At 56.9% G+C, this 21,096-nt stretch overlaps 1 protein-coding gene and 1 long non-coding RNA gene across 5 annotated transcripts in view; one reads left to right on the top strand and one right to left on the bottom strand.

Moving 5' to 3' along the window:
* Positions 1-469: 469 nt before the first annotated feature.
* Bahcc1 (BAH domain and coiled-coil containing 1) overlaps positions 470-21,096 on the bottom strand; it is a 61,207-nt gene continuing 40,580 nt past the window's right edge. Inside the window, exons 6-28 of one of the 4 annotated variants that reach the window (XM_087575083.1) lie at positions 20,836-20,944; positions 20,359-20,549; positions 20,070-20,228; positions 19,495-19,787; positions 18,996-19,326; positions 17,106-17,921; positions 13,560-13,762; positions 13,318-13,454; positions 12,604-12,732; positions 10,530-10,644; positions 9,403-9,695; positions 8,587-8,756; positions 8,205-8,506; positions 7,936-8,043; positions 7,701-7,854; positions 7,504-7,618; positions 7,338-7,413; positions 7,094-7,202; positions 6,323-6,439; positions 5,863-6,039; positions 4,534-5,708; positions 3,241-3,477; positions 470-3,089 (exon numbers count right to left, since the gene is read on the bottom strand). In XM_087575083.1, the coding sequence (XP_087431209.1) occupies positions 2,883-3,089; positions 3,241-3,477; positions 4,534-5,708; positions 5,863-6,039; positions 6,323-6,439; positions 7,094-7,202; positions 7,338-7,413; positions 7,504-7,618; positions 7,701-7,854; positions 7,936-8,043; positions 8,205-8,506; positions 8,587-8,756; positions 9,403-9,695; positions 10,530-10,644; positions 12,604-12,732; positions 13,318-13,454; positions 13,560-13,762; positions 17,106-17,921; positions 18,996-19,326; positions 19,495-19,787; positions 20,070-20,228; positions 20,359-20,549; positions 20,836-20,944 (5,723 nt within the window). In that variant the 3' untranslated portion in view covers positions 470-2,882. The remainder of the gene's footprint in view (positions 3,090-3,240; positions 3,478-4,533; positions 5,709-5,862; positions 6,040-6,322; positions 6,440-7,093; positions 7,203-7,337; positions 7,414-7,503; positions 7,619-7,700; positions 7,855-7,935; positions 8,044-8,204; positions 8,507-8,586; positions 8,757-9,402; positions 9,696-10,529; positions 10,645-12,603; positions 12,733-13,317; positions 13,455-13,559; positions 13,763-17,105; positions 17,922-18,995; positions 19,327-19,494; positions 19,788-20,069; positions 20,229-20,358; positions 20,550-20,835; positions 20,945-21,096) is intronic. The other 3 variants (XM_087575086.1, XM_087575085.1, XM_087575084.1) reach the window with 3 other exon arrangements.
* Positions 6,003-10,007, top strand: LOC120095309 (uncharacterized). The gene is made up of 3 exons (XR_015632341.1): positions 6,003-6,078; positions 7,014-8,852; positions 9,309-10,007. It is a non-coding gene; the product is annotated as an uncharacterized LOC120095309 (long non-coding RNA).

Genomic DNA, 21,096 nt, shown 5'->3' with positions numbered 1-21,096 from the left:
ACTTGCTACAAGGACCAAGCCAGCTTTCAACTCAAGGGGGCTCATCTGCCTTTGCGTCCTGAGCGCTGAGGTCACGGGTGTACGGTGCCGTGTCTATCAGAACTGTTTCTTATTATTCTTGGCAAAGCTGTCTGGCACAAGTTTTTTGTTGAACAAATCCATTCAGCCCTCGCCAAGGGAGTGTTCACAGTATGGAGCAGTAGTGTTTGGGGCTCTTCCCCTTTCCCTGTTTTGTGGACTTTACCTTGGCTGTATGAACTGGTTCAGCCTGGACAGGGGACTAACATTCATACCCGACTAACAAGTCCAGCCCTAGGATCAAAAAAGTACTATGACTGGGGGTGGGGTTGGGTGTTATCTCTAAGCCTAAGGCCACCCAAACCCATTCTAGCCAGTCTTCCCTCAGCCCACACAGGAATGACCATGTGACACACACACACACACACACAAGGCAGGTACAGTCACGAGCACCTGTACAATAGTCATATATTTATTCTTAAGCAAGTTATCAATAAAAAATTTAATAGTAAAATGCCTTTACATAGAGTTTGCTGTTCATAAAACCTTTGTTTTTTTTTTTTTTTTTTGTCTTGTTTTGTATTTAGTGTTTACATTGGAAAAAAAAAATCCAACCAGCCTCTTAGTTTACACATTTACAAGAATCGTGCTTTTTTTTTTTTTTTTTTTTTTTACCACGTTAGCCACAGTTGGGGAGGAAGGGTCACGCTATTCGAATGTACACACAGAAAGGAAGGAACAGGGTGGGGGTGGGCTAAAGATGAAGACAGACACAGAGGACAGCTCAGCAGAGGGGACACGGAGAAGGCGGCACACAGAACAAAGAGCATTTCTACTTGCTCCGGGGCTCCTGGTACTGGGGATCCGAGCAGCCTTTCTAGTGCCAGCCCTGGCTCTGGATTCTTAAGTCACCGCCTTCCTGATTGGTTCCCTAGCTGTGAGCAGGACCGTGGTGGTCATCTCTTCCAACGACCACCAGGAATGAAATATTGCACTCATGTGGAGAACAGAAACCCTCAGGGTGGCGGGACAGCCAGGAACGGGCACCCTTGGTTATCCTGTGGGTCACCAAGAGTGACCCTCTGAGCAACTAGTGAGAAAGATAGAGCCCCTGGGTTCGGGACAGACTCCTGGTGGGCCTGAGCAAAAGAAGAGAGGCTGAGGGTTCCCAGTTATGGCTGGGCACCCATCAACACTCCTTACTTCCTGGGAAGCCTTGGCCCAGTGGGACAATGGGGACCATGTGTGCCACAAGGCGTTTTTGATTTTGAGGACAAAGGCTTTTGGTCCATGGGTCTAGCCTGCTCTTTCCCTCATGGGAGAAGTGAGGAGCGCTGGGCTCTCCTGGTGCTTGGGGCCAGGATGTGTGTACAAGAGGCCAGAAGGGACCCTTGTTGTATACTCCGTGCATGAACCTGCCATGCCGTCTGCCCTGCTGAGTGGCTATAAAAAAGGTCCAGAAACTGTCTGGGTGTGGGGTGGGCAGAGGGGCCCCAGGATCAGGGTCTGGGTTGAGAAAAGGGAACCAGATGGGCCTTTCCCCCTTGGGTGAGCAGCACCTGCCTTTCTACTGTTCTGACTCCAGAACCTCTGGTTCAGTCTCATCACTAACCACACTCGATGTTATCCAGAGGTGGTGGGGCCCCAGGGAAAGTGTCTGGTGGGGAAAGGGGGGGTGCGTTGTAGTGGTGAGAAGTTACTCATGCAGAACTGTGGACCAGCCCCAGGCGGGCCCCAAATTCTGGCCCAGGCAGGGACCTGGACTAGCTGCACCATTGTGGAAGCCCTGCAGCTCTTGGGGGGAAAATAAGGAAGGGGCTGAGAGCTGGTGGGGACGGAGGGGGGCTGGGGGCTGGCTACACCCTGCTTGAGTGAGACCAGGCTTCTCTCCCTGCATCAAACTGGCCATGGAGACGGAAACCAGAAACGACTTGGAATACTCAGGAACGAAAAAGTCTAAAACATCCATTTCTCTTATTGATACTTCAAAATATTTGTTCACTTGTTTTGTTTTAAACGGAGGTAAGAGATACGTGGCCGCCGCCACACTCCTGGGCTGCAGAGTGGGGCAGGCCGGTGTCGGCCTGCAGGCTGATCCTGGTTTTCATCTTGTGGTTGGAACCCCTGTCCTTCCAAGGGGACCGCCATCACTGCCCCCACCCCAATACTTTCATGGATGGGACGTATTGAAAGGAAATAAACCGGAGTGTAATTTCCTTCACACAGTTGGCCCCCAAAAGACTGGAGGGTATGACTGGGTCTCATGTGACCATCCCATGGCCTTTGGCCTCGCCCCCATTCCAGCAGCCTTTGCAGTCACAGATGCCCCTGTTGGAATTCAACTAGGCTGAGAACAGTGCATTTCCAAAGAAAACCCCAGGACAAAACCCCTACGCACTCACACACGCACTCACGCAGACGCACGCACAGACGCACACCCTTGTCACGCATCCACCCTTGTTGCAAAGATGGGGAAAATCCTTTTCCACTTTTTCCCCCATAAACTTCCCCACAGAAATACAATATTTACATAGAGAAATAAATTAGACAACACACCTGATTTCTGCTTTCCCTGGTGGGAGACAGTCGGAGGTACTAGGGAAATATGGCTTGGATTCTAATCTCTCGAGAACTGCGGTACAGTGGCAGAGCAGCCTGTCCCGTGGGACGGGCCTGGCTCTCCCCCTGGAGCAGCTAGGATGGGACTCGGGGGTCCATCCTAGGAGCTCTCGCCAGAGAACTTCAAGGAGAAGCCTGATCCCGCCTTGGGGGATGTGGGGGGTTGCATATTTGCTCAGACCAGCTCCTGGCTGGCTGACCTCTTGGCTGTAGCCATGGACGAGGGTGGGCAAGGCAGAGGCAGCTCAGCACAGGACGGGCACGCCGTCGGCTGTCACCAGGCGCCCAGTAGTAGGATCATAGGTGCCTGCCAAGTAGTAGAGGTCCTGCTGGTCCTGGTACTTGCGGCCCCGCATCATCTGTTCATACTGCTCCCGGCCCACCACTTGGCACTTGTGCGAGATGGTCTGCACATCATTCTCATCTTCGTGACAGGACTGGTATAGTGCATTCTGCCGGTTGAGGGAACAGTGTTGGGACCCGCCTCGGCCGGAACACCCCACACCCGGGAAGAGTCTGGTGCTTGGGAAGGGTTTCTAGGACAAAGTGATGCTGGCTGCTAAGACAGTGCCCACTCTCCCACAGCCCCGGCCCACACCTCACCTTCCCGTCACTCTGCCGTTTCCCCAGCTTGGTCTCCTCAGGGTGGTAGAACCATTTGACCTTCACCACCATGTTGCTGCCCCATGACTCCCACAAGCTCTCGATGCGGCCGATGTAGGGCAGGTTGGGCCGTCCGGCCGAAAGGAAGACTGCGCAGTCCCCAATGCGCAGCGTCTCCTTGCCTCGGACGATGGCCTTGTAGAACAGCTTCCTGGCTTTCCCCTTCATGCCTCGTCTCTGCAGGGCAGACCAGCAGATACCGAAGGGTGAGGAGGGACCCAGGAAGTTTAAGAAAAGGTAGTGGCCAGGGAGACTGAGAGCACGCAGAGGGGACAGGTGGTGCGTCTCCGCATGTGTTGGGGGGGGGCAGAAAATGGGCATAAGTGTCACCCCTGCCAGATTCCCTGAGGTGGGCTCCGCTCAGATTCTCTCTGCGCACTGGCCACGACAGAAGTACTGCAGCAGAGTCCAAAAGCAGAGAGACCCATATGAGATGCTCACTGCAGTTTGGTTTACAAGAGAGAGAGAGAGAGAGAGAGAGAGAGAGAGAGAGAGAGAGAGAGAGAGAGAGAGAGAGAGTGTGTGTGTGTGTGTGTGTGTGTGTGTGTGTATAACAAAAACCATAACCCAGAATCCCAGCATTCAGAAGATAGAAGCAGGTGGATCTCTGTGAGTTCGAGGCCAGCTTGGTCTACACAGCAAGACCCTGTCACAACCAAACACCGAGAAGCCATCACAAACGAACCGCAAGCCCCATCAATAAGCATGGGTCCCCTGCAGGTCGGGCAGCAGTAAAGTTTCCTCTGGCAGCCTAGCCAAGGGACTGAGCAGCATGAAAATCTAGCACAATACACACTCTCTCAGTGTGCGGGTCCCCCGTGTGACCGCACAGGCAGGACAACGCTCTTAACTTGTCATTCACAGTACTGGCTACTAGGTTACTGGTGGGTTTCTGTTGTTGCTTGTAGGGGTTTCCAAACGGTTTGAGAGTAAGAAAATAAAAATAAAAAATCAAAACTCAACCAAACAAACGAAGAAAAAACAGCATTCAGGAGACAGACAGAGGAAGACGGATCTGAGTTCGAGGCTAGCCTGGTCTACAGAGCAAATTCCAGGACAGCTGGGGCTATGTAGAGAAACCCTATGGGGAGTGGGGGTGGGGCGCACTTAACCAACAGAAACCAAACCAACGACAAAAACTACGTGTATGTGCAAGTCCTCCCCGCCCCCGCCCCCGGTTGCTAGAGTTAGGGCAACTGTCCCTATGTGGGTGCTGGGAGACAGGCCACCTACCTGTGTGGGGTTTCCCGACCACTTCCAGAGCTGCCGGGCGGGCAGGAAGGCTGAGATCTTTGGCCGGTTTTCTACGGAGGGCAGCCGTTGCCTCCGAGAAAGCTCTTTGGCTTTGGAGAAGCTCAGGGCCTCCTTACGCTTGAACTTGGATTTGCTAACACTGGGGCCGGCACCTGCACCTGCACCAGTCACCCCAGCCCTGGACAGGAAGCAGCGCTGGGCGTGGGCGTGGGCGTGGGGGCTGCTACCCTTAGAGCGCAGGGCTTCGGGTGGGGCCAGGAGAGCGGGTACGGGACGGGTGAGACAGGTCTGCAGCAGCAAGGTGGGGTCCTCGTCATCTGAGCTGTAAGATGAGTCCTCATTGTCTGAGGAACAGAGGCTGGAAGTGGACACGGAGCCTGAGGAAGAGGACGTGGACGAGCCGGAGGACGACGACGACATGGATAGGCGGGTGAGGAATCGGGAGGGAACACCGGTGGCTAGCCCCGGCCCATCCTCATCCTCATCGGAGTAGGAGCTGGGACAGTCACTATCACAGGGCAGTGGGTACTTTCGCAGAGCCAGTCCCATAGGTAGCGGATGCACAGGTGCCCGCCCCTTCTTGTCCTTGCCAATGAGGGCTGGGTGTGTGTAACTGGGGCTGGCCAGAGGTCGCCCCAGCTTGGGTCCAAAGTCCTTGTCGCTCATGAGCAGGGCCTTGCAGTTTTTGTTCTTGGGAGAGGTCACACCCTCATGGTCCAGCTTAACCAGAAACTCGCTGCCTGCCCGCCGCCTCCCGGCCTTTTCTACTTCAGCCCGCTCAGCCTTCTTGGCCCGAAGCAGCTTGTGGGCTCCTCCGGGAAGGCCTGCCCCAGCCCCTCCAAGGAAGGGTGTGTAGGAACTGGCCAGGCTGCTGAAGGAGTCAGCTCGGAAGCTGTTCCCAAACACAGGGGCAGCCATGCTATGCATGGGAAACAGGGTGTCCCGGGCCCGCAGCTTCTTGGTGCTTCCGTTGAGCTGGAAGAGGTTCTGCAGTACCCCTGGCCCTTTGCCACCTGCTGCTGCCGCAGCCACGGCTTTCCGCTTGGTCTGAGCCACTGCTGACCAGCTCAGCAGGGGGCTGCCTCTGCGGCCTAGGAAGTGGTCTGAGGCCCCCGTGGGGGACTTGGCACCTGAGGTTAGGAGGTCGACTTTGCCTGGGGGGGAAGCCAGGTAGGGTCAGCTGTACCTGCTGGGCCCACCCAGCTGTCTCCACTTACCCCTCCCTGACCCCAGCAGGCCCCATGCGCCTCCCAGTGACCACACCCCCAGGGGCCCTCCCTTCCCAACGCTCAACAGCTCTGCAAATACCGGCTTTGTCTTTGCAGCCAGATTTCTTCCCAGGGGTCTTAGAAGTTTCAGGGCCATCCTGCACTTTAGGGGACAGGCTGGGAGTAGGGGCTTCGCTGGGTGGGTGGCTCTCACTGGCTGCTTTTTTGGTCCTCCGGCAGCTGCTGGACACCAACAGGGCTGGCGAGGGCTCTGTACCTGTGGAGTGGACAGAAGGGGGCTCACTACGGGCCGTTGGTAAGCGGCTACCACCCTTTTTTTTTTTCTCTTTTTTTTTTTTTTCCGGAGCTGAACCCAGGGCCTTGCGCTCGCTAGGCAAGTGCTCTACCGCTGAGCTAAATCCCCAACCCCGGCTACCACCCTTTGTGGAACACTGGGAACATCTCCAGATTTGGCAAGGCCCAAGTCGGAGGGGCTTCTGGGAGCTGTTACAGGCAGGGGGAGCCCCAACTCTTAGGTTAGCTATCTCTGGGGTGCTCACACTGGATCTTGAAGTCCGGAGGCAGCAGCCTGATGTTAGAGACAGCTATGTGGCCCGTGTCTCCGTCATCGAACTCCACCACCACAGAGTCCAGGTCTTCTTCATCGCTAGAAGCACCTGCAATGGGGCATATCCTACGTATGTGGCCAGCACAGCTCACCAGAAGGCAGGGGAGGGCAGGAAGGCAACAGGGGTGCTGAGCAGGGTGCCCCTGCAACCTTACTATGCTGGCAGCCCTGACAAACCAACACTGCTCCCCTTGGCTACCTGGTATCACAGCCACGGGTCCCACATACAAGCAGATACATGCCCTAGCCTCCCTACACACATACACTGGGGCAAAGAATCCTGTACAATTCCTCCAAGGAGTGTCTGATAGACTATTATTGCCCATCCGCCCCATTCATCTGCAGACCTATAGTTTTCCCACCCCGAGGGCCCTACATGTCCCGTTTTGTCTAGGTGTACACTGGGATTCTAGGTCCTTTTCTTGCTGGGCCTGCTGTGATTAGCTGGACATTACCCTCCCCCTCCCCTCTTCCCCCTCTGAGTCCCTCTTGGCTGTTGGTGTTTCCCTCCCCCCTCCCCCTTCTTCCTCACCCCCTTATCCCCCCTCTCTGACTTCCTCATGGCTGCTGGTGAACTGGTCTCACTTAGAGGAGACCCAAATGTGTCTTCCTCCAACCTCCAGGAGCAGCTGGATCATGTGGGTGAGAACTTTAAAGGTCACAGAGGGTCCTCGCCCCCAGTCCTGGCCTTGGTCATGCTTACCTCGAACCACATTGCCTGGGTATAGGCACCGAGACTTCTGACTCCAGTAGGCACAGACCCGGGTGCCAGGTGGGAGGTACCGACTGGACTGTGGCCGGACATCAAGAACCTGCAGGGAGCCGCAGAGCGATAGCCTATGAACAGTTGGGTCTGGCCACTGGGTTCAGTGTAGGGCTAGGCCAAGGTGCTCCCGGTGGTGGGGAAACCCACTAGGCTTGCTTACCCAGGCATGGGTCATGCTTACCGCCTCCTGCAGCAGCTGCTCCAGTGAGTAGATACGCTGCCGGTTGCCTCTCTCTCCCTCAATGACGATGCTGTAGCTGAGGGCATTGTAGGGGTGGGTGAGGCTCCCTGCCCAACACGTCACAGCCAGCATGCATCCCTCCCTCCCACCTGGGCCGGGGCCTCACATATCGGGGGGTTGCAGAGTCCTGACACTGCCTGCATACAGCAGACTGTCCTCCTTTGGAATCAACACAGGCAGTCCATCCTGTAGGTCTTCCTTGTGGATGGTGCAGGATCGCGCTGCAAGAGAGGACATCAGTGCTGGGCCCTGGACCCACCCACTCACCATTCCCTCCCCGGGCAGCTGCTGTCTCTTCCTTACCCAGGGCAGCACTCTGCTCTTCGCTGAGCTGGACACCGGCTTCCTCCTCTTCCTCTTCCTCATCTGAGAAGCTGCTGTCGTCGTCGTCGTCAAACTCAAAGTCATCTTCCACAGCAAAGCTCTCCAGCAGCCGGCTCACCGCTCGGCCCTGGCCCTGGGTGGATCACAGGGGTCAGGGGAGGAGGCTGGGAGGGGCTGGGCCCCCCACTAGGCCCTGGCCTGGGGGTACTGCTACCTGCTTGCTGACAGCCTCTCTGTTCACCTTCGTCAGCTTCCTGCTCTTTCCCAGAATGGCCTTGGCATTGCGGGCTGACAGGGCGATGGATAAGGCCCCGTTCTTCCGCTGGGAAGACAGAGAACAGCAGTGAGGACCGGAATGGCTTCCCCTGCCAGTGTGCGCTGCGACTCAGGGTTCAGAGTTAGGGTTAGGTGTGGGGAAGGAGTGGAGGATGCCTCACTCTCCTTGGGCTACCCACTCTAAGGTCTACCTGACCGGTAGCCTACCCTCAGGACTGGCTGCAACATGGCGCTCTTGCGCGTGGCTCTCTTGAGGCGCTCACTGGCAAGTTTGCTGCCCTCCTCTCGGCAGGCAAAGGTCCGGGTGGGGTTAAAAAGGGAATCCCTGCTTGTGGCGTTCCCAGGCTCCGCACGGAGGCCGGTTTTTGCCTTGCCCTTGGCTTTCTTCTTGCCCGGTGCACCTGGGGGCCTCCGCCCCGGCGCCCGCTCCAGCTTGGGGCCCACCTTGGTCTTCACCGTCCGTCTCTTGATCTTAACCTCGCCTTCGGGGCTGGACAGGCGGCAGGCCCCTGTGGAAGGGAGGGGAGCGGTCATTGGGACCCTGGTTATATAGACCCTTGTTCCCACTCTGCTCTGGTCTCTCAGTTACCTAGCAAGCCCTGCCTCTCCTTTTTCTTCTTGGCCTTCTGGTTGGCTTCCATCTTGACCACGGAGGAAGGTGAAGGTCCCAGCACTGCCCCTGGGTGCAAAACCAGCCCGGGCTCCCTGGGAGCGGCCTCTGTCTCCAGGAGTGCCTGGCAGTCCTCACTGTCATAGCCGCTGCCTGGGGGACAGCAGAGAGGACTTGGTGACCGGTGTTGGACCTGGCTAGAGTATGGCCAATGAAGACACTGTCATCTTCTGGGCTGCTCAGAGGTGAGGTACTAAGCTGTACCCTAAAAGTGTTTGGCAGCGGGTGGGGTACCAGGGTTTTCTCTCTTGCAGCCCCACCTTCTGGAACTGAGCTTCTCCCTGGGGAGTCTCTCCCTCTTTCTGTATCCTCTGGCCCAGCTGGCCCCTTGCTTCCTACCCCAAAGCAGTATTTCCTCTCTTCCTCTCTCAGCCTCAGGCCTTGGGGGAGGGGCAGGGAGGGAGGAAGTATCTATTTTTCCAGGCTGTCTCTGGGCTTGTTTGCTGGGGAAGGAAGAGATACCCCACCAACCTGCCGGATGCTGCAGGCCAGAGGTGGGGAGAGCTATTTTTAACATACTTTCCAGGGTTTGTCCAGGGTTTCTTTCTGCCCTGAGAAGGGAGGGACTGAGTTCTGGCCTGGGGACAAAGGTTCCTTCCCAATCTTTCACAAAACCTTGTCCCTGGATCTGTCCGTTTCAGACTTCACTTGGATCTGGTGGTTGTGACCCCTGTGCACCCACCCGTCCTTCAGCCCCCCGGTGACCAAGGCCCAGGCTCCAGTCACACCACCAACTTGCCTGCCTCGTGGGCCACAGCCACTGCTGGTTGGGTTTGGAATTTGGGCATCTCCCTGCCACTGTCCCCATTGGGGTGTGGATGCCGTGCCGCCCCTGACACCTTGACACTCTTGGCTCTAGAGAGCTTCTTCCGGATGCGCCCACCTGGGGCGGCCTCTTTGCGCTGGAAGGCACTGAGGCTGGCTGGCAGCCCCTTGCTCTTGACCTTTGGCTTCAACTGGGCCACCTTGTGGGCCATTGAGGATGACAACTCGGCTGGGCCACAGCTCTTCTTGCACCGCACCTTCTCCTGTGAATGGAAGTGTCAACCACAGATGCGGTCCCCTCCTCAGCCTCGGCCCCCTGCCTCAGCCCAGGGCCTGTAGGTTTCCCCTGTCATGGTGGGACCCAGAAAACAGCACCGCTGGGGACATCTGGCCTTGGCTGCTTACTGGAGGAAACACCGAACCTGTCTACTTAGCACCCCCTCCACCCACATATAAACTTTATATGATAGAACGGGTGGGGGCCCAGGAGCCAGAAGGTTCTGTTTATCACGGGTACATTTGCTGTTTGCTTTTGTGAAATGGAAAGGCTAAAAAGAAGAGTTCCCTAGGCAGAATGACTTGCTGGTGCCTACGGCGCACAGAGATGGGAGGAGGGTCGCAAGTTCAAGGACAGCCTGATCCACAGAGCAAGTTCTAGACAGTCAGGGAGCATGGAGGCTGAAACCACCACCAACAAACCATGCCAAAAAAATCAAGCGAGCAAAAATAAAACCAGCCTTCTGATGTGGGAGGGGACAGACTAGGTAACAACAGGTACTGGAGAGAGAGAGAGAGAGAGAGAGAGAGAGAGAGAGAGAGAGAGAGAGAGTGTGTGTGTGTGTGTGTGTGTGTGTGTGTGTGTGTGGTGTGATGCACGCATCAGAGAATTAGCCACACTGGGAAATCTATGTCCTTTGTGCCAGAGGCAACAGCCCCTGGTCACTACACCCGCAAATCTGTGGCATCATTTCCTTTAACCAAGGTACCCAAAGCTCACCAAACCCTCGCTAGTTCACCGGGGTTTAATACCCGGTACCATCCCCAACATCTCATGTACGGTGCCCACCTGAGGTGAGGGCGGAGGCCTGGAGACTCACCGAGGAAGCTGTCTGTAGGCCAGTGTAAGGACTCTTTTCCAGTTTGCTTCGCTTCCGTGGGGGCTCATCCCCTCGTAGCTCGGCACACAGCAGACTTAGGCTGGCACGAACAGCCCTAGGGGAAGGCAGTAGTTGATATGGCAGCAGGGCCTGGGCTCAGGACCCCTCGCAGCCACTATGGTGTGTCCTGAGGGGCAGACCTCATGCAGGACACGGCCTCCTGCCTCACCTAAGAGCAGACCCTGGGGGTGTCAGATCAAGACTGACCCAGTCAGTCCCTTCTGCCTGCTGACTACCAGCCCTGGTGGCCCCTGGGGCCCTCGAATTCTGACTTATCCGGCTTCAACATTCCCATGTTCTATAGTGAGCTAGCTCATCTAGGCTGGTAACCGGGTCAGAGGTCATTATGGTCAAGCAGCTAGTGGGGAAACAGCACGAGGGATCCTGCCTGATCCCCCCACCTCTACTCTCAGGCCCTGTGAACAGACGTGTCTCCTGGGCACCCCAGTGTATTCAATGTGTGATTTCATTTCCTTCCTAGAATTCCCTCCCGCACTGCCTGTTTGCCCATGGCTAGCCAGGGGCTGGGGTTTGGCCTCCCACCTGTGAACCCTTCAGCCCTCAGAGAGAGAGAAGGAAACGGGGCTGCTCGTGAAAAGGAGTGGCAGGCGGGGACCAAGGGCCTGGCCCTGCCCTGAACTCATACAGCCAGACACTCTCCACCTTCCTGTCCAACAAGGAGGCTGGATCTCTGAAGTCAGGGAAGGCCAGGCAGGAAGCCCCTGCAGCTCTGGGGGGGCCTCCTTGACCCCAGCTTCCTGCCACCTTTCCTGGCCTCCCACTTCCTGCATGGAAGAGACCCAGCCCTCAGGCCCAAGGCCTACTGCCCTCACTGGATTCTGGGACTTAGCTTAAAAATTGGACAGGAGCTGGAGCTGAGGAGGTCAGGAGACCCACTCTTTGGAAAGAAGAGGGCTGTGGCCGTGGATCCTTCCCTACCCTAAGACTTCTGGGTTCTCTGGGTCATAGTTGACTTGGCTACAGGGCTGGGCTTACTTGCTGGGTTCTAGGATAGAGTCCAGCATGGGCAACGTGGTCGGAGCCGGCCAGGGCCAGACAGCGAGGTTTGGGGAGTCTATCACTGCCATCCAGCAGGTTTTCCAATGCCCTCTGCCGGACCCCAACTTCCAACAGCACCATCCTGCTCAGCAGCCCAAGGGCTTCAGACAGGTTCTCAAAGGACCCCCTAGGCTCCCTGCTGGGTGACACCTGGGTAGGGCAACAGGCCATCTTGGCGAGGCCCCCAGCCATATGGTGAACCTTCTCCGTTGCCTGTAGCCCACACAAACTCCCCCCACCCCATAACCTTCTCTGCGTTTGCTAATGTTTTGTGACATAAAGCCCTGAGATTAATTTTTTGCCTCTGTCTTAATTGAAGGAACCGTTTAGTGCCGATTTAACTATTATTACCAAATCATCAGGATTGATGCTGTGCACATGCACGCGCGCCAATCCTGTTTGGAGGAGGTCGGAGGATTTATGCAAATGGGCCTGCCGGGAGAGGCAATTTGTAGCCGAGAAGGACAATTATACCCGGCCCGGGAGTGTGCCAACGACTGCGCCGGGCGGGTAATGGATAATAACATCGCGCGGCAGCCGTGAGCAGCAGCGCAGCGTGACCAACGACTTTATACAGTGCAGATAAAGAGCCTTTTACGCAACGCCGCCCCGCACGCGAGGGGCCAGGGCTGGCCGGTGGCTCCGGTGGGATGATGCCACAACCTTAGCCACGGCCAGGTTCCCAGAGTTGATGCGGCCAAGCCTAGGCTGTGGCTTCCCAGGAGGGGGCGCTGATAATGGTGGCCTGCACGCAGTAGGATGTCTGGATTGGGTCATGCCAGTCCCCAACAGGGAGGTCTCTTTCTGCTGGACATTTGTCACAGCCTCAGGTTTTGGTAGGGGACACACTAGGCCTTGGGACATGGTGTGCATTTCCTAAAGCCAGAGAGGAACCGTGGCCCTCCATGGTGCCCAGGCCCTGACCCACAGATCTGTCTCCAGACTCCAGACTCACTTGGCTTTCTTGCTATCACTTCTGGCAAGCTGGCCCCCGGGACGCAGAGCGGGCAGCGAGCTTGAGTGTTTGCGCTTTCTTGGCCGGCCAGGTCCACGTCTCGCAGGGCTCCGAGAGCTCTCCTCCCTCCTGGGGGCCGCAGAAAGGATGTTAAGAAACCCCGAATCCTCCACCCCCAATGCCTATTGGAGGGCATCGCCCTGCAGAGGAATGTTGGGGGCAGTAGTGCTCTCAGAGTGTAATGGACGTCAGGTGGAAGTCAGGCTCAACTAGGCTCCTGCTGCCCAAAATCTGTAGCTCTAAGTAGGAGGCACTGTTTCCTGCTCTACCCAGGGATCTTAACTGCCTTGTGCACATTGGTCGGGAAGCCATGGTCCCTCATGCAACTGGGCAGGTTTCTCCTGCTCCTGCAGCAGGTCCGGCTATCCCCTGGGTTCCTAGTCCTGCTCAGTCACACTCATAGCTGCTTTACTCACCACCGCCCTTGCCCTGCCACCTTGTGCTGCCCTCTGCTGAATGACCACATCTTCCACCCAACTCAGGCTTCACCCCTCTCCTTGGCTGCAAGATCCAGTGAAGATCCCAGACTCCAGGCTCCTCCAGCACATTTCCCGCCCACAAGGTGGCACAGGGCCCAGTCACTGCCCCACAATGCCTCCCCATAAGGCTGAGCTGGTAGGGACCGAGGATGCTACCCCTGCCCAAGCGTCATACTCATGGTCGTGCCTGCGCTGCAGGCGAGCCAGCTCCCGCTGCTTCTCCTTGTAGCGCCTCTGCAGTTCTGCCAGCTGCATACGCATCTCCACTTCCTGTGTGTCCAGCCGATCGATGGCAGCCTTCAGGGGACATACCTGTGTGCAAGAGTCCCGTAAGCCTCAGCGTGGCGTGGCGGGGACGCAGCCCAGGCATGCAGAGGTCTTCTCATCTGTAAGCGGCCGGGTGGTGTTCTCACTTACAGGCTTGGTTTTAGGGGCCCAGGTGTCCTTGCGCTGTAGGATCTGCATCCTAGGGGTGAGCCTGGGGCCTCTGTCTGGGTCAGCAGCCGGGGCCTGCAGTGAAGCGACTGAGTTGTCCAGGCTAGCAGCCTCCACTAGGGACCAGGCTGTGGCCAGTGTGGCCAGGTGCTGCAGGTTGAAGGCCAGCACATCCTCATCCTCTGCTGGAGGGAGAGGTACGGTCATTCGCTGCCCCCTCCCAAGAGGCTTTGAAGTCAGTCCCCTTACCAGCACCAGCACAGACCCAGCTTCAGGCTGTGAGAACCAAGGGAGGAGTCAAGCCAAAGGGAATGGCCTGCCTGCCAGGATACAGCTGGGGACATCCACCCTGGGCCACAGCGCAGGGCAAGTGCGTCATGCAGGCCTGTCACAGTTTCTAGAAGCCTGCAAGTGTGCGCCCGCTCTTTCGGACACTGGGGATTGAGCGGACGAAGGATGCTGAGGCCATGAACCAAGTACAAAATTAGGCAGGCCAATGCTTCCCAAATCCTAGGACCATGCACTGAGGTGTGCTTTAGAAACCAATTTACAGTTACAAGCAGCTGCCCACGACCCTACAGTCCGTCCACCCTCCCACCAGCATGGGTAATATCTAGGAATCAGGGTTAGAGAACCACAGAAGGAAAACCTGGATGGGGCAGCAAGGGTTGGCTCAACACTGGGCCAAAGCTCAGGCCAGCCGAGGGCGGTAGCATGGATTCAGGGAAGAGGCATGAAAGACTGTGGACAGCTGCGTCGATCCCGCAAAGGCATCTAAGAAGGATCAGTGGAGCCCAGTGGGGTCTGAGCGGAAGTTGTGGTATCCTCTTAGAAACCCTGGAGCAGCAGTACCCCACCCTCCAACCCTGTGGCAATGGGGCATTCTATCACTCTGGTCACAGACTGACACCATTCTCCACTGGAAGGAAACGGGGCTCCTCAAAGACAACTGGAGCCAAGGACTGCACGAGGACTCTGGAAAGCGGCTCCAGAAGTGACAGGGACATATGGAAAGTAGGTCCCCAGGGATGGCTCAAGAGTTTCACTATCAAAACCCAAGCAATTCGGTCATCTGAGTAGTGACAGCAGTGGACCACTGTAGCTGGAAAGACTCCGAATGTAGGAAGGGCAACAAGGTCAGGATAACAACGCAGGGTGGGGTATGCAGCTCTGCAGTGCTTCTGCACCCACGTTTCGAACTACCGAGGGGCAGGCAAGAGGGGCTGTGAACCATCCACACCAGGGAGCACAGGTGACCGATGACAGCTGATAGGTGCCTTGGAGGACCTACCAAAAACGCACTGCCTGAATCTCGACAGGAGGAAAAAGCAGTGAAGCCCAGCTCTAGGTACCTCAGAGTAAATGGTGTTTACCTGTGTCAGGTACATGAAGTAATGGGGGTTCCCAACACAGGGCAAAGCCTAAGGAACAGTCTCCCCAAAGGTTGCTTCTGAGATGCCCAGAGGGACAGCTGGCAAATGCTCAAACTTCTGGGCACATTTTTTTTTCTCAACAAGATCTCTACCCAGGAGACCTTCCAACCTAGAGATAGGTTTGGGCCCCAAGCAATGGGAGGGCAGAAGTCTGGCTTTCTCCTTAGTAAGAAGGCAGACGTTTTACCATCGGGGAGGGCCCGCTGTGAACCTAGGTCAGATGTGAGCCCTTCCTTTTGCTGCTGGTGCCCTTGAGGCCTGCACTTGGCACCGACGGCTCTGCCAGGCTTGGGCCGCCCAAGGGTCTCCCTTTCATTCTGGTGCTGGCAGTTGGCTCTGTACTGTGCCCATTTGTCTCTTCTCGGATGGTTTGGTGGAAGAACTGATCTGGCTGATTTCAGCCACAGCAGCTAGTAAGGCGACTACTGTTCCAGCAGTGGCTTAGATCAGCCACTGTGGGGCTGGGAAGAGGGTAGGGTACGGTAAGCAAGGCGTGGGCTGTCAGCTACAACACCCACACTAGGTTATACAATGCCCTCCCCGACCCCCAACACACACACTCGATGAATGGGCTCCGGTCTTGCCAACATTCCCAGGCACTGTGGCTTGTGCGCACATAGTGCCCGGCACCCGACTGGTGGCCCGTGAGTCCCCTTCATGCTAGTGCATGACCTTTATACAGGAGGTCTGGCCACTTGGCCTTGATCACGAGGCCTCAGCAGGGATCCAGCCAGGGTTCCTGGGTCTCTCCCCCTCTACAGAGCCCAGCAGAAGATCCTCCACAGTCTGTACTTTCTGACACTGCCTATCTGCTTCCCTCATCACTCTTGCTCAAGAGCGATGCTAGGCTACCCTGAAGCCCCCAGCTGAGGACGAGGGGCCTGGGAGCTTTGTGCATCTAGGCTGAGCCTGAAGACTTTAGTTTCTTCTGTAAATACTCTCTGCTGCACAATGGCTGGCTGAGGTGCTCAACGAGGGGCTTCCTCTGCAGCCACAAGGGATGGGGCTGTTTCTCTGGACAGTGAGGAGGGGGCCTTCGAGTGCAGGGGCATCTGGGGAGCCGTGTGGGGTCTTCCTGATGAGTAGAGACTGCTTGGGTTTCAGGTCTCAACCTATTACACTTATCTTAGGGTCTTTAGGTGGTTGGCTGGGTGAGCTCAGGAACTCTTGTTCCCGAAGCTAGCCTAAAGCAGACCTGCAGTTGCAGCCACGGCCTGCTGGGGGCTCTGAGAAGCCTCCGGAGGCTGGTGTGTGTGAGTGTGTGTGTGTGTGTGTGTGTGGTATGGTGTGTGTGTGGGTATGTGGTGTGTGTGGTATGGTGTGTGTGTGTGTGGTACAGTGTGTGTGGTGTGTGGTATGGTGTGTGTGTGTGGGTATGTGGTGTGTGTGGTATGGTGTGTGTGGTACGGTGTGTGTGTGTGTGTGTGTATGTGTGTAAGTGGTGTGCATGTGTGGTGTGTGTATATGTGGTGTGTGTGTGGTGTGTGAATGTGTGTGTGTGTGGTATGGTGTGTGTGTGGGTATGTGGTGTGTGTGGTATGGTGTGTGTGTGTGTGGTACAGTGTGTGTGGTGTGTGGTATGGTGTGTGTGTGTGGGTATGTGGTGTGTGTGGTATGGTGTGTGTGGTACGGTGTGTGTGTGTGTGTATGTGTGTAAGTGGTGTGCATGTGTGGTGTGTGTATATGTGGTGTGTGTGTGGTGTGTGAATGTGTGTGTGATCCCAGTCTGGTGTCTCTGCCCAGACACAGCAGTAGAATGGAGATCCCTGGCCTGTCTCTTGCTACCAGGCCCTCATCTAAGCCTCTGCCTTAGGCCTTAGGTCCTCTGCGAAGTGGAGACCGTCCAGAGGGATGCCCCATGGCTTGAATCTGCCACAGAGGAGTGATCCCGGCCCCAAAGGTCCTGTCCAGGATCAGGTGGCTCCTCCAGGCTGGAGCGAATCACTGATTCCATAAAGGAAGTCCTGTTGGGGCTTCCCTGGGGATCTTTTTGTTTCTTTAGGGACAGCTGCTCCAGGCCAGAGGTAACCATCTGTCTGACCCTGAGGGTCCAACTCTCAGGGTACCAGGGAAGGATACTGTAGCTGGGGCTCACCTTGCAGGGCCAGCTCACTCTTCTGCTGCTGGATCTCCAGGTCAGCCAGCTCACTGAGCAGGGCAATCCCATGAATCCCTGAGGTATGGGGCTGAGGGGCCGTGCCAAGGGGCACAGAGGCTGCTGGGGTCTGAGCATCCGGCAGGCTAATGTCAGGCAGGTCCCCTAGGTCCACAGTGGCGGCCACCAAGGCATCCAAGCCTGGCAGTGCTTTGGGTGGGTGGCTATGGTTGGGAGTCCCCCAGTCCACCTCCGAGTCCCCCCCATTCTCCTCCAGCTGGGTCTCCTCCTCCTGTAGCTGGGCCACATCAGGGGCCTTCTGTGGACCTTCATCCTTGTCCAGGGCAACTGGGCTCCCTGCTACCTGTTCCAGTGCTTGAGGGGTAGCCCCCAAAGAGGGCTGTGGTACCCCCTGATCCACAGTCCTCTCATTTTGCGTCCCTCCCTGAGTAGAATTAGTCTGGCCAGTAGCCTCAGTTCCCCCTCCCTCAAGGAGGTCTCCAAATTTCAGTGCTTGTAACCCCTCGAGTGGGCTGGGGTCTTCTGCCTTCCCTGGTGGGAGTCCTCCCTCAACAGGAGGGGGTAGGATGGCAAGGTCCTGGGTGGCATCCCTGGTCCTTGAGAGTAGTCCAGGTTCTTCTAAGTTCCTGGGGCTACAGGGGGGTGGCTCCCCAGGTAGGAACGTCCTTGTGGGCTCAGGCCGAGTCCCTGGGGTAGTGGTTTGCATAGTTTTGGGGTCTGGGAGGTCAGAAGAGTGCACGTCTGAAGGGAGGGAGAAGTCCACGCCAGTTGAGGGGTTCAATCTTGGAGGCAGGTCTGTAAAAGAAGGGGTACGCACCGCACGTGAGCAGCCAGCTGCCAGCAGCAGAGCAAGTGTGGCCGGCCCCGTTACAGGAGGGAGGAGGGAGGCTTCCTGGACTAAAGGACAGGAGACATGAGGATGAGGGCCAATAAAGAGACAGGTTTCAGAACCAGCACCGCTCCCGACCAGGAACCTGCAGAGATCCTCGGGTGGCTGGGGGGTACGGGAGGGACATCTGGTATGGCTGTCTGGAAAAGAGGGATTTTCAAAACCATGGCACTTGAATTGGGGTTTTTCTTGAACGAGAACAAGCTAGTAGCATGTGAGAGGCACTGGGCCCCATGATAGATAGATAGGTAGGTAGGTAGGTAGGTAGGTAGGTAGGTAGGTAGGTAGGTAGACAGACAGACAGACAGACAGACAGACTGACTGACTGACTGAAACACAAAGCCTCTGCTCCCTGATTCAGAAAACCACAGGGCTGGAGAGGTGGCTCAGCCGGTAAGAGCACTGAGTGCTCTTCCAGAGGTCCTGAGTTCAAATCTCAGCAAGCACATGGTGGCTCACAACCATCCATAATGGGATCAGATGCCCTCTTCTGGTGTGTCTGAGGACAGAAACTGTGCACCCACGTATATAATAAGATAAATAAAAATCTTAAAGAAGAAAACCCAGAGTGGCAGGCACAAGACCCCAATACAGCCGTCTCTCCTCTCCTCGGGCAGGTCAGATTATTCCTTTAGCCCCAGCTGGTGATGTCGTCCCTTCTCTCGTTAAAATCTGGGCTTACTAGCTGGGGACAGGTCCCAAGTCTGATGCCACCATCTGCGGCAGTTCAAGCACACCACCACTTACACTGCCTGCTGGGTCGTGGAGGCGTGGGTCTGGTTATTTTGCTTCATCTACCCAGGGTAAAGGGGCCCATGGCTGTGTCATTACACTGACTTGTGGGTTAGGGTTAGGGACTGCCAAGAGGGAAGAGAAAGATCTTCATGACCCAGGGACGGGAATGCCTGGGTAGATGACGGACAGCCCTACGCACCCAGTAGGGGTAGGACTTGCTAGGCCAAAGAGACTCATTCCCTCACCTGGTTCCAGCGCGGTAAGGTCGGTTCCAGCCCGCTGGCCCTCCTCACTCTTGTCCTTGGTACTAGGCAACTTGGAGCCAGGCCCTGGGCTGCCAGTGGGGCAGATGGGTAAAGTGCAGGGGGCGCTGGGCCGAGGTGGTGGTGTGGGGCAACTAGCAGGGGTCTTTAGAGTGGGTGACTGGCAGCAGGGTGACAGCTTGACTAGGCCTGCGGTGGTGGATGAGGGGGTGCCCTTGGCCATGGGGGTTAAGGCAACTGGCTTGTGGGTGGACTTTGGGGCCTTCTCCCGGGCAGCTTCCTCCAGTTCCATGTGTCGATCCTCAGGCTTGCGCTGTTGGGGGTGTGGGGAAAGAGGCTCAGAAGGCCACACCTTGGTATCCCTGTGGCCCACTGCTTGGTGAGAGACATGCAGGGGTGTCCTGGGGCCATCTGCATGGGACCTTGGAGGAGCGGAATTGTCTTGGATCTCAGGTTGGTGTGGTTGATGGGGACATGGTACCTGGAACTGGGCAGCTCGCTGTAGCTCCAGGGCCTGTGTGGCCCGATGTTGCTGCTGCTGTTGCTGCTGCTGTTGCTGCTGCTGCTGTTGCTGCTGCTGCTGCTGATGTTGTTGTTGCTGTTGTTGCTGCTGCTGCTGTTGCTGCTGTTGGTGCTGCAGTGCATACAGTTCTTGCTGCCGAAGCAGCTGGGACCGAGAGTACACGGGGAGCTGGCCAGGGTGCTGCATGTGTGAGGCAGGGCCCCGGGCCCCATACATGGGAGGCCACAGTGAGGCCTGGTCCATAACTTCAGCTGCAGACAGGGCCAAAGAACTATCAGTTCCAGTGAGAGATGATGGGCCCACCTGGGTCAGTTCCCCTCTTACCCACCAGCCCACCAGCTCCATCTCCCTCCAGCCCTTCTCAGCCCATACCTACCCTTGTCCCCGGGAAAATAAGCTACAGTTCTCTCCTGGGTCCTGGTTAGCCCTATTTCTGCCTCCCCCAACCCCCATGCCAAGACTGCTGCTGCCCTCCTCAAATCCACTGTTAACGGCCCCACAGGCAGAGAGCCAGACTGGAGAGGGGTCCTTACCGAGTGTGTGAGGGGTGGTGTGGGGTGTGGGTTCGGAGGGCAAGATGACCAGCTGTGTGGCTGCGTCTTGGGGGAGGGGGAACACTGAGGGCATAGAGCCGGGCACAGAAGCTGGGAAGCCGGGGGGTAGGTTCTGGTGCAGGGCAGGGTGTCCGAGGCCTGAGGAACAGAAGTGTAGTGTTCAGGCCAGAGAGCCACTCTGGCTTTCCCACTCTATGGTGGCTCAGCCAGGACAGGGATAACCTCCAACCCCAAGCCAGCCTCCCAGACTGCTCTTGGGAACACTGACCATAGGAATGCCCCCCCATCCACAAGGAGGGACTTCGGGTGCGGGGCAGCCAGTGGGGGTGGGCGGGATGGGGGTGGGGGGCTGGGTCCCCGCCCAGCTGGCCGCCTTGCATCATGAGGTGGGGGGGCAGGTCTCCAGGGCAGCTGCTTGAAGGGTGGATCCGGGCAAATTCCACGAGGTCTTTGTTGTCTCTGTAAGATTATTAAGAGCCAGCTTGGCTCCTTCCCTTGCCCCGACCAACCCCAGCCCAACAGACTGTCAACCTGCAAGGGGAAACAGAGGTGGAAGGTTGCTAGGAGACCCCGGGCTCTGAGCCTCAGTTTCCAGCAGTAGTGCTGCTGGCAGAGGACCCTTTAGGAACGTTGGAATGCCGTACACACAACGGGCCGCTGCCTGATGTCATGGTCGTGACACTTCCCTTCCTCCCTCGAAGGCTCTGAGAGGGCAGACCCACCAGGACCCCCACTTGGCTCTTACTGTAACAGCAGCTCACGGCCAGGCAGCCCCAGGCGGTCCTCGCACGCCCGTGACCTTTCCTCTTCACTCTCCAGGTCCAGCGTGTGGGTGGCACGCGGTCCTCCAGCAGCTGACCAAGTAAAGATGACAGAGAAACCGGGCTGTGGTACAGTCAGAGAACCACTGACTCAAGCGTGCCGTGTGTTGGAGCTGAGGGACTAAGGCAGGGTCCCCTGGCCCTGGGGGCTATGGAGGATCTTCCAGGGAGGCCATGGGGTTCGC

This window comes from Rattus norvegicus, chromosome 10, assembly GCF_021556685.1.
Source record: "Rattus norvegicus strain SHRSP/BbbUtx chromosome 10, alternate assembly SHRSP_T2T, whole genome shotgun sequence".
In the NCBI taxonomy this organism is placed as follows: domain Eukaryota; kingdom Metazoa; phylum Chordata; class Mammalia; order Rodentia; family Muridae; genus Rattus; species Rattus norvegicus.
Note: the sequence above shows the minus strand (reverse complement) of the source record. Positions and strands in the feature narration are given on the sequence as shown.